The sequence below is a fragment of the Apostichopus japonicus genome, chromosome 14 (genome assembly GCF_037975245.1).
Source record: "Apostichopus japonicus isolate 1M-3 chromosome 14, ASM3797524v1, whole genome shotgun sequence".
In the NCBI taxonomy this organism is placed as follows: domain Eukaryota; kingdom Metazoa; phylum Echinodermata; class Holothuroidea; order Aspidochirotida; family Stichopodidae; genus Apostichopus; species Apostichopus japonicus.
Window position 1 is genome coordinate 22,301,662 of NC_092574.1, and position 12,912 is coordinate 22,314,573.

Below are 12,912 nucleotides of genomic sequence, written 5' to 3' on the forward strand. Positions count from 1 at the left end.
ATGAGCAATAACATACAATCATAAATGTGCAAGGGAACTGCACTATATACACGAGGAACTGCACTACAAATGTGCAAGGAAGGATGCCATGTACAGTGTTCTATTACATATTCTCACATGGGACACCTTAACACATAACATCGGTCATGCATACCAAACTACATGGCACTATATCCGCCAAAGATCACATGGTATAGCATCATCAACGTATGGGACACTTTACATACCACTTAGAAAGCCACTCTGGGAAGGAACAAAAGTGTATATGAACAAACACTTCCATCAAGCAAACCAATATCCTCCTGTTAGAACTAACTGAACTTGTTTAGAAAGATTTAATTTTGTTTTTCGAATTGATTGCCACTATTTTTTCTATTTTTTTTTAACTTTTCATATCAGCATGAATGAACAGTGCAAACAATCTTTGTTCACCACCAACCAATATGGGGGTGGAGTGTGGAGGTAGAAGAAACACTGGCATAGTTTTTGTTCTGCTGGAATTCTTTGTAGTTTGTAGTGACTATGAAGATAACAAAACACTTTGGGACTATATTCAAATGCAAGCTTCACTAATAATTTACAGCATCATTGTCTAGAATCAGAAAAGAACAAATCTATAATTGCATTAGAAATAAAAGCTATTTCATACCGTGGATGCTATCTAGCATGACAGGTCACCCTTCTCTGTAAAAGATTGAATGCTTCAACATCACCAAAATAAGATTCAATATGACACCAGAAAGCTTCAGTGATTCCTTACAAGTTTATACCAGGCGCGTATCCAGGGGGGGGGGCATTGGGGGCATGCGCCCCCCCAGGTAAGAAAAAGAGGAGAGGAAAAAAAGAGAGAAGAAAAAAGGGGAAAAGGAGGGAGGAAGGAAGGGAAAGAAAAGGAAGAAAGAGAGAAAAAGGAGAAAAGGAGGGAGCAGAAGAAAAACACCAAGACACCGGGAAGAGAAAGAGGAACAGTGACATAATTACAGCACTGATCCCTATTATATATACACAGGGTACCCAGTGACTGATCGAGGATTTTGGAATGGGCGTGCGCCTCAGCCTACCCCTAACACCGACAACTCCTTTTTTTGACGTTTCCATTTTCCCTCTCTCACTAATATATATATACTATATAGTATATCATTACGCGTGTGTGTGTATGGAAGCCTTAAACAATTGTACAAATTGTGCTATGAAACCAACTGTGGCTGGTCGTCGGGGAACATGACGCATTTCGGTATTAGACCAGGATCTATATGTGAACTGCACCAGACATATGTCCTTCGATGCAACACTGCAATGTTATACACCCGGACTTGAATGCTAATTGTTACCCCAAACCTAGTACCGTAACTCATACAATGAATCTAAAAGTTAAATTCCGCATGTGATTTGAGAATTGAGCACATTTTCTGTGAATATCATGTAGTGGATCCAAGGGCGTATCATTGCCTGGGAGGGGGCGCGGACGCACCCATCACTTCTTGAGATTGCCCCCATCTGCATGAAAACGTGCGCCCCACAACCCTATACGCCCACCCTCGCTTCCTGACCGAAAGACTCTAACAAAATCCGGCAACACACCACTTCATCGATAACAAGTGATCGGGTTGTGTTTTAGTGACGTCTAGAGGCCGTGCACTGACCTATACATGGAGTGTGGCCACGCCTGATTTTGAAATTTCCCAAGATCAGGCCCGAAAAATCCCAAAGACACTGTACTGTACAGATATCTAGCAATATCTTGCGATATCTATAGGGATGAAAATCCCAAGATCTTCCCTAAACTGAAGGCAAATAGAGAATCGAAGCCTTCAGTGTGTAATGAATTAAAACTGTGCGTCTTTCGATATCAAAAGAATGTGGGGCATTGCCAATAAACAAAGTTATTTATTTCAGTCTCATTTCAATTATTCGAATTTGTAAAGCAAACAACATATATCACATCATATCAGTGAGCATGAAAATGGCGTTCCAGGATGAACAGCCTCCAAACTGTAGATGTGTGTTCGGTTTTGGAAATATCTGGTATTTTTTCCTTCAACAAAGTTTTATAGTAGCCGTTATAAAAGGTTTTAATATTTGTACACCAATACATGGGCGCAGATCCTGGCGGGGACAGCGGGATGCGTCCCCACCAACTTATCAGTGGCGGGGACATGATATACCGTGTCCCCACCAAGTTGTCTAGATCAAACGTTGCATTTACAATTCCCCTGTTATGAACTTTGGCGCAGTTTGATCCAGCATTGTGCAAATGACATGCTATAAAAGACGAGAATTGTTACTATTAACACATTCAATCATGTGAAACATAATCTATGTGGTCAGCAAAACAGACTGAGTGCGAACAAAACAATCGTTAACAACTCACATTCTGTGTTGCCAATTTGAGCTAGCTTCACGCAGGGAGTTGTTTCCATAACAACTCCCTGCTTCACGTCCAGTTCTCAGTTTATTATATTTATCCAGTTGTTAAATATAGGACGGAAATCACATTTGCGGCAGTTTATAATTGTTTTCTGGGAGAGGACCCCAGACCCATCGTATAAAAGTCTACTTGGATTATTTGTCCCCTGATTTTTTTTTCTACAGACGCCCATGTATTTCCCCAAACTAAATTTCTAAGCCATGAGATCTAAAACTTAAGGTGTGGGAGCATCATGTGGTCTGGGAAGTGTTATTTCCTGTGATCTGGGAGGTATATTTGCCCGAAAATTTCTTCTACGCTTCGCGCGAACCCATGGTCGCGCTCCGCTCAGGTAGTATCAGAGAACAGACACACATCCCCACCATTATCCAAGACTGATCTGCGCCCATGCACCAATAAATTAACTGTGTCTGAATATTCGAAAATTCCCTGACCAACATCTTAAACATACTTCCCTCTGCTCGTGCAATTTTGACCGGTCTGTTAGGGATTGAAGGGGTTTTTTCTATATTGGTTGTCCATAGATGAAAATGTGTGCAACATTATGGGTATGTTTGAAGTGAATTTATTTCATGAGAAATGTGAATTTTCAAATTCTGGTCAAATAATGGGCTTAAAACCTTAAAAAATGGGGCTGACGGGTATTGTGGGCCGCGACGTAGAATCACCTACAAAAGCAATGACCCACAGGAGATGCGATGAGGTCGAACATGATGTGTGATTGGTGACAATCTTCAAAAAGGTTATGGATGAAAAAAAAAACTATTGGGAATTACTTGGTTCTCAGGCAAAAGTGTACATCTGGTTGATCATTTTCAAGCCCGAGATGTGCCATTTCCGGTGATCTGGGGGGTATCAAAACCAGAAATTTTTTTGTGCGCTGCGCGCCAACCGATGGTGGCGCTTCGCTTAGATAGTAATTCGCGCGCCCCCCAGGTTAGAAAATCCTGGATACGTCCCTGTATACTGTATATGGAATCACCTGATTCATGGAGCAACTGAGGGAAATATGTCCCATAAAGTCAAGTACCAGAACAGGTCAATTGACCATTGTAACCTGACAACCCTTCTGAAAATTGATGATAGCAGGATCAATAATATGCATCCATATACCATATGGTCATTTTTACAATCAGTGGTGTAACTTTCAGTATTGGTACTTATTGCTTTGTAACTCAGTGACCAAATACCGGAATTCTTAGATTTTTTGCCATTTGACCATCCTAAGTGTAGTCTACCTTGGGTAGCTTAATTAACGATATTTCTCGGTTTCTTCAGGTGGATTTGGTGGCCATAAATATGCTTAAAATATGCTAGTTCAGTCGTACACTCTCAATCACACTATTTTTGTCAGAGCCTGTACATTTTGGAGGAAGATATTTTCCAGTTCTTATTTGGTTGATATTATCAACAAGTGTCCAAGCTAAAATGTGATTGTGTTCTTCAGGTTTCTTTCCTTTTCTTCTCCAAGGACTGGTTGCTAGATTTTGTCGTTTCGGAGGTGACATTTTCCGTTAACAATTGGTACCTAAGTTTGACTGCAACTAATTTCTTGTTAATCAGTGTACATTTTGTTAAGGTTGCATTGTTACAATAACTAATGTGTCTAATATCTGGGCCCTAAAATATTTTTCATTTGGAATTCTTAAAAAAATTGCATAAATTTCAAATCTAATGTTAACTTTTCCGTTAGCTTTTGTGTCACCTCCGAAGCAAAGCTTCTTCAGCCCAAGTCTTATGTTAACAATAGTTTAGCCATGTTGAACTTATTTAAATATACCTCACCCCCTACCGTAAAATTTGAGTAAAAGTTGTGACAACAGGACCAGTCGTTTTAATTTCTGGGAGATTCTTAACTTTCCGTTAACATGTGTCACCTCCGAAACACCTTGTCACCTCCGAAACAGGTTAGTTGGAATATGTGATCTCTACTTATCCATAAACATCTTCCTTGGCTGAAACTCATAGAACAGTAATTCTGTAATGGTGTAGCAACCAGTATGACAATTAATTTCAATTTATGCATTTTTTGACAAGTGTTAACCTACCTTTTCACTGAAACTTTGATAGACTGTGGTTAGGTTAATGATGTTTTTTTTCCAGAATATTAGAATGAATGTCCTCTACAAATTTGTAAAAGGTTACAGGAATGTGACAGTAACTTTCACTGCCAAAAGTGTAGCCAACATAAATGATACTGGAACTAGCCTTCACAATGGCTAATGGCTACACAATGTTAATCATTTATTTCTGGTAAAATATTTCATATGTAATTAGCCCAAAACAGTGTGAATTTAACCAAATAATATTGAACAGATACAGTATTGTCTCCAAGTTATCATGGATGGCAGCAAAAGCAGTCATGGTTCCAATATCATGAATGTCATTAAAATATTATCAAAATGTCCTACTAATGTTTTTCATACTTTCCAAGGTAAGTTCTTTGTGTTTTAGAATGAATCAAGCCCTCTGGATTGTGTAAATGTTTAGCGTCACCTCTGAAACAAAAGAGACTGAAGGTATACAATATGTTTTATGTGAGATAATCATTTGAAATATGAGCGCTACAGTAAGAGAATTCAACCTAATGTTTACAACAATCGCTTTTTAAATGCACATATATGTGCTTTACCTGACATTTACCTATCTTTTATAACATAAAACTAGTGTATTCTGTATTCACTCACTTGTCTCACTAGTTGTACGGGTTCGTGGAAGTACATTCTCCACTATTTGGCATAAATGTTTTTATTTAGATCAGTGTTTGATTAAAGATGTTATGAAAATACATTGAGATTAAGTGTTTACTTAAGTGTTTACAGAGTTATTGGCAAAAAAACCTTAACAACAACTTGTAAACTATTTTGTCACCTCCCAAACACATGTAAAATGTTAATGTCACCTCCGAAACGTGTAAGTGGAAATCCAACTTTTGCAGTGAGTTTTTTGGCTGATTCTTTTATTTTTATATCAGCATAAAGGTCATCAGAGTGGACCTCAGTGGTCACTCATGTTCAAATTTGAAGAAAAAAAAACACAGCTTTTACACCCAACTTCAAATAATTCTAGCACACTGACAAAATGGTTTGTATAAGTTGCGAATAATGTGGAAGATCAGAACCACCAGGAGAGAAAGTTTCAAGACTTTAGATAAATTCTTCCTCCTTTGGATTTTTTTTTGGGGGGGGGGGTGGGAGCAACTGGTGATATCATTTGAGCACAAAAGCTTTCTTTCTGATATTAAGAGGGGCAAGTAACAAAAACATCATGATTAGATTAAACTTTGTACATGAGTTAACCACAGGTGAATGAAAGAGATTCAATCATGGAAGTCTAAGAAATGGTATGACCTTTAACCTTTCCTCTTCTTCAATTTTGCTCTTCTTGGAATCAAACTCAAACAGCCACTCTGGTTGAGATTTCACCTCACTCTGTGTCTTTTGGTTGACATCAGCACTGGAGTAAGAAATGAATCAGAGATTAGCATGAGATTGATGGGAAGGAATTAAATACACAAATTCCTCCTTTTCACAACGACTGGGTGGAGGGGAGGGGGGGGGGGGAGGGAGTCTCAATATTAAGTCCTGTTTTCCATGTAAACAACATTGCTCTGTAATAATCATATATGCAGAAATATGCAGAAAGTATTGTCAAATTTGTATTTCAGAAGAAGTGTAATTGCATATTTTAAAGCAGAAATACAAAGATAACCAGAATGCAAAATGCATTGTGGTTTGGATGATGTAACATGAGCATAAATTAGAAATATAAAGATAAAAATGCAAAAATGCATGTAGAAGCTTTTATTAACACTCCTTTTGCTTGTCTGTTTGGAAAAAGTCATAAAAATGAACAAATATCCTTAAACAGATAAAAGGTCATCCGCAACAAACAATGGTGGGGAGAGGGGTGGGGTTTTGGCACCCATGGACCTCAGCCTACAATAGAGGATCTTTGAAGCTTTTGTTAACCACAAATGGTGTATAGCACATTTCTTGCACTGTCAATGGACCTACAGAACACTAACTTTGTATGTACAGTGTGCCTTTGGCTAATCACAAATTTAGAATAAGGTACCATAAGGCCTGTACTACTGTATGTGGCCATTTTGTACTGTACAGTATGTACAACCTTTCATTACATACAGAAGTAGTAAATACAAAGTACAGAGAAAAATTCGTCCAGTATCACATCTCCAAATGCCATGCAAAACATGCAACTTGCAATACAAGTGCAGAGATGCATGCCAGTTTTTTTTTGTATGCAGAAACCATATCTTTTATAACAGAATATTTCATTCTTCAAAAATTGCTCCCCCCACAAAAATTGAATGCGAAATAATTTCATGCTAAGCATTAGATATCATGTTTGTGACTGTTAATTTAAACTTTTTGTTTAAACTGACCACTGGTTCCCATTTAAACACCTTATTGGTGTTTGGCCTACCCCATACGGGTTCCACAGGATATTATTTTGCTAAATATTACTTGTCTTAAAAATGTCACAGAACATCTTGTTAATTTAATGCAGTGTCATATTTCTGTGCTGCCCATTTATTTTATACTGTACAGTATGTACAGCATAGTGGGAAGAACATGTATGCTGAATAGAGTCATTCTAAAGGCAGCCGTGAGGTGCCCCTGATAACACTTTAATCCATAAATCAGGATTATGCAGAAAATTTTGTTTCAGCTTTGTATATACTCTACCAATTCCCCAACTTTTGAGCATGATTAAAAGTAGTCAAAGATCCTGAATTGTCACTTCACATGGATGCATTAAAGCATTGAAGACTCGCACCAAACAGCGTGCAGCCATCTTTACAAAGTTAATTTTCCGTTGCTTGCAGGTGAAGTTTTCTTCTTGTCGCTAAAATATGCAGACAGTAATGAAACGTGATACCTTGTTATCTTTAGCTGGACCTGAGATGTCCATCGCTGTATCGTTTTTACACTGTGCTGTGGGTATTGACCGCAGCTGTATGTACTGGTTGTACACTAGTGTCTAATTACCGATGGTAGCAAGCTGTGTGTGTATTTTTTGGGATCGATGGTGGTGTCTAACACTTCTGTTACACCTCATTCAAAACTAAGTCAGATTACCGACATTAGTCGTTTCTTTTTGCGCGAGTCTTAACACCCTTTAATATTCTTTGTTTATCGAGCATTGGTTGATTTTGCATCCAACAATACCTTCTTATTGATAGTAACACATCAAATTGCTCCCAGAAAAGGCTTTCATGAAATGTTCTCTGCTACTTCAATGATGAAAAGCTGAGTGTGACTTTACAATTTAGAGGTTTTGTACGTTTTGGACAAATTGAACCTTGTTGTTTTCACATTTCTGGTATGTAGTGTATTTCAATCTCAAGCAGCTTAGCCTGACCAGGAGACTGATTCTAAAACAATAATATGATCAACATAATATATATTAGTTACCTGGATGAGTTTATGTCAGAATTCTCTTGAATTAGACTATCTAGTTCTTTTCTTTGTTGTTCCTCAAAGTCCCTCAACCATGTAAGAGCACCACAAATCAAACTTAATGATTTACCCTGTCAATGAAAATGATATTGAATAAAAAATGTTATAGTGTGTGCCTCGACATCTGTCATAGCTTTGTGAGACAATGTCACAGGTTAATTATTGCATCGTTTTTTTTTTAAAAAGATACATCCTTATCTAGTACACACTGATCTTTATCTTCACTTTTATGGTGCAATACTGTACTCATTACATTAGGTTGCCAAAGGGCTGTCTGCAAGGGACTGCTGAATTCAAAATTGCCTTTCTACATAGGGAAAAAATATTTCCACTTTGAAGATTTTGAACCTCCTTAAAGGAAGATGTCAAAGCATCCAAAGACAACATTTTGAATGCGTTCTTGGCAAATGGATTTATGCTATATTATTTTAAACATTCAGTATTTTTTCTCTTTGATATATCACGTTTGCAAGGTCCAAGCACATCTAATCTTCTCAAAATTCAAATCAATGCTTTTTAAATATGACTGATCTGCATTTAATCTGTGCACGTAATGCAGGCAGGCCTCAGCTTCAAGTTTCAGAGCAACAATAGATGTCCTGTCTAGTGTACAAGTTGCGATAAAGCATCTGGTGCCAAAAATATATGCATACATACTTACTGTTCCTGTGGGACTTTCAAATATACCAACTTTTCCATCCTGCAATGTTGAATATAGGTTTTGCATAAAATCTTCTTGAATAGGGTATGGTGGGAATGGAAACGGGAATTCCACCTCCCCAACAGTGGTTTGACGTGCATCGGCTGTGGTACAGTTCATCTTGAGCCCGCGAGTAGCCTACCTGACCTCATCCATCAAACGTTTTGTCTACAAGTTCAATGAAAGACAAAGGCATGCCGATATAAGTTGGATAGCTACACAAGAGAACCAGGCTATTGACCTCAGTTTAAAGTCTGAGAGGTACAGAATGCCTAGAATCAGGAATAGATGACCAAAATATTCTGTTTCTTCCTTGCATGTTTAAAACTACATGTTTCCCATACTACTACTACTACTGGTACTACTACAACTACTACTACTGGTACTGCTACTCAAGGGTGTAGGAACCGGGGGGGAGCGCCAGCCCCCCAGTGAAAAATATGGGGGGGAGCGGAAGTATCATTCCGCCCCCCGATTGCAAGTCAGAAAACCCCTTTTTCATTTCTATATCCTGTATATCAGGGAGTGATCGAGTCTAATATAACACTCAAAAATTAAAATAATCTGTCATGATTTTTTCCAATCTTATTCTCAACTAGTATGGTGATGACTTGTTTGTGCGATTGTGGATAATCATCAGTAAGGAACTAACTGCCCTTGGTGCTCAGAACATTTTGGCAGAAAAAAATCTCATTTGGAGCACCAAATTGTATCTAAGGCCAAGTGAAAATGCAAAATTATTTACAAAATGGAGTGGGTGTTGAAGTGTGCTATATTGCACCAAATTGCATTTGAGGCCACCTGGACATGCAAAAACTTTCCAAAGGGGAGGAGGACACCCCCTCCCCCTAAACCCCTCCCCCAGGCCGGCCATAAGTCTTTAGCCCCCCCACTCAAAAGTACCTACCTACACCACTGCTGCTACTGCTGCTACAACTACTACTACAACAACTACTGTACTACTGCTACTGCTACTACTACTGCTACAACTACTACTACTACAGCTTAACCTAATGAGATCCTTCCTTACAAAAGGTTAAGTTTTAATGTAAAGAGTGTGCAAGGTCAAGTCAATGAATTCAACCGACATACTAGAAGGCTATACATAGTTCTAAGCTGGTGGAGGTACATTATGGTTGAGAAATAGGCTTCAATTTAGATGCATACAATGCTATACAAAATCCAGATCTGTAAACGAGATAGCTCATGTGTATTTATGGCACTGTTAGGACTGCTATGACATTGCCCTCTGTAGCGTTGCTGAAGCTGATCCCCATTGCGTGACTGTCTGGCTGCCCTAGCACATCAGCACATGCTTTATCACTGTGTAGTAAGCTGTTGATTCTTCTACAGACTCCATGTTCGATAAACATATTTCTTAGCTTGTGGTCAAATATATTTGTTACAAATGGTCATTTTACTTCAATATATAGGTACAGTAAGCAAACCATTATTCTACTGTACAAAGGCGTAAATGTTAAATTAACCGATTAAACGTAGAGGGAAAATGTAGGAGCCTACAGTCTACAGCTATTTTGATGCGGTACCAACTATGACAATTTTGAGGTTCCATAATTTGGTAATCATAGAATGGAGGACAAGTTGAGAGATGTTACCCTCCATCCTGATGTGGGGATACCCAGTCGAGTCTTAAGCCAGCTGACCCCATTTTGTTTCTGATTGTTCACTTCAGAATATTAGCCTTATATACAATTAATTTCTTTTAAACATGTGTGTAAGAACAAAAGATTATAATGTCCACACAATCTGCTGGGTCATTCTCAAATCAAAGTCTTAGACTTAAAATTCCTTACTCTGCATCTGAGCATCAACTTAAGACCAAAACGAAATATTAATTAATCATTGAAACTGTGCTTTGAGTTGACGCATCATTCCTGTGTCAAAATGTGCTGAAATGTCTGAAAGTGATGAGATTTGTCAACTGATATGAGTTTGCATTGATATTTTCCCACCTGTTTAGGCCCTGTCTTTGTGGAAATAAACTGGTCTTCATCTTACTTGTAGCTAGAAGACAATAATGTATGTTTATTAAATCATGTATTTATGATCAAGTAATCTGCAAGAAAAGAACTTTTCTCATTTTTTATATTTTTAGTTAGCCTAAATGCATCTGCAATGTTGAGTTGACAGTGTTATAAAGAAGCTCATTGCACATTGAACCCACGATGTTACATCGTTTTAGCCCCACTATGCATTTGGTCTTGATGGGATAAAAATTTTTAGGAGCACTATTGTGTAGTATTTTAATAAGACCACATCGCAAAAAGCATGGCACATTCTCAAATATCAAGGAGAAAAAAGTTCAAACAAAAATATCTGTGTGTGTACAAACTCATTAGCTGAATCACAAGTGAGTCTGTATTCCGGGTATTTCATTCATACCCATACCGACGGTATTGAAATCTGTCTTCAATGAAAACTGTATATCAAAATGACCAGGTATATCCCAAACAAACCTTGAATACCCAGTAAAAATATTACCTGATGAAAACATTGACCCAGATAACACACGCGAGCTCAACAAATTCCCGCTGCCACTGTTTACACGTGTAAACGAACGAAACTTAGTTTAAATGTTTAGAATTATCTTCTAATTGTTTAAATGTTTAAGTACCCAAATTTTCAACATTTGCGATATACTTAAATAAAGTAATTTACCAACAAGTTAAATCCTATTTTAACAACCAAAAATCACACACAATACAAACACTTTTTCATAAAAAAAAAATACCACTTCTTCTGAAAAGAACCAAAATTTCTTCCAATCCTACTGATCAATTAATTTTTTTGAAAATAAATATATCATAACAATCAACTGCAAGGTTCCGGTAAACAACACTCCATTAAAGAGATTTTCATGCTCACTACTTTCACAATGATACAAAGCTTTGGCATTTCTAACATTTTAATCTCTCTTTACATTTGAGAGTACCATTTTAAAGAAAAGAAACCCCCAAAGTTCTGTTTTACAGACCACTACTTGACAAAGTAAAGCCATTCCCCAGTCACTTCGTGTAATAATACCCACACTTTACTACGGCTTATTGCTTTCAAACTTCAGCATAGTTCTACTGTACTCGCAGGTACAGTTTCCCGCCAAATAGTTATCATCAGTTCCTTTTCACACATGCCCTAACAAGTTATTTTGGGAAGAAACCGATACTGTGCAATACCTATACTCATTACCCTTTTTGTTAGTATTTAGTTACACTGTCTTCTACAATATGATATACCCATTCTGCGCTCACCCTTGCAGTACATTATAACTAAACAGTACCTGGTGTGTTGTTCTGATACCGATTCTGTGCATTTCGTATATTCTTACCTGTTCTGATACCAATTCTGCGCATTACGTATATCCATACCTGTTCTGACACTGATTCTATGCAAATACTTAATTACCTGGTATTTCCCATACCGATTATATGCTACTGAACTGTTTGTGGTTGGACTAGGCCCTGTAGTGGAGTGTACTAAACTGTACGTTTGCGTTGAAATGAAAGAGACATAAACAACACTGATTTTTCATACTTTATTTTCTTCTTAATCAAATCTATAAATAAGTTGCTGTAAAAGAAAAAACAGAGATGGGAAAGTTGTCATACAACTGCATATATATACATTTGTAGGCTACGCTAGTGTCCATAGGTTCATTGAATCATGGTAGTGTTTGATTACGGTTAACGCTGGAAGTAGCGGTTCCGCGAAAATTTCAGGTACTCGTCATCCGGTATACAGTTATCTAGTTATACCAACGCACCCTACAGAAAGCAACTGTTTTGACCTAAATACCTTGAACAATTTCCCTATAAACTCAGTGCAAGAGAGGCAACTAATGATTCCAGGATAATTGTATAATGTGTCCTTCAATCAGCTTTCTTTGCTATGAGAATGTTGGCTGAAAGGGAGAGAGACATTACTGTATTTAATGGGCTAGATATGGTGAAATATATAGTCTAGTCAGAATATAGGCCTATAGCCAGTACAACTATAAACCAAAAGGTTAATACGTCTGCCCACATCCAAGTGATCATATTGAGCAAAACAATAACAAAGATCTGACACTTTGTGTTCAAGTGATCTTGGCTTGATTTCTTTAAATGTGCCAAAAGTTTGTGAAGAAGTTCATCACCATGATTGTGTGATTATTAACTATAATATTGTTTCAAAAATGTTTGAAGAGTTATGGGCATAGCTGTCGAATACCCCGCGTTATTGAAACTTAACCAAAATAGGTGCTACGGGCTACGAGGTTAAAGTGGATGAAAGAATGACTTCGT

At 37.6% G+C, this 12,912-nt stretch overlaps 1 protein-coding gene across 4 annotated transcripts in view; it reads right to left on the reverse strand.

Annotated features, from left to right (window-relative positions):
* Positions 1-12,912, reverse strand: part of LOC139979362 (ATP-dependent DNA helicase DDX11-like) — a 54,785-nt gene that overhangs the window by 22,500 nt on the left and 19,373 nt on the right. For all 4 annotated transcript variants that reach the window (XM_071990078.1, XM_071990076.1, XM_071990074.1 and 1 more), the window contains exons 2-4: positions 8,573-8,779; positions 7,867-7,982; positions 5,779-5,884 (exon numbers count right to left, since the gene is read on the reverse strand). In XM_071990078.1, coding sequence (XP_071846179.1) covers positions 5,779-5,884; positions 7,867-7,982; positions 8,573-8,731 — 381 coding nt within the window. In that variant the 5' untranslated portion in view covers positions 8,732-8,779. The remainder of the gene's footprint in view (positions 1-5,778; positions 5,885-7,866; positions 7,983-8,572; positions 8,780-12,912) is intronic.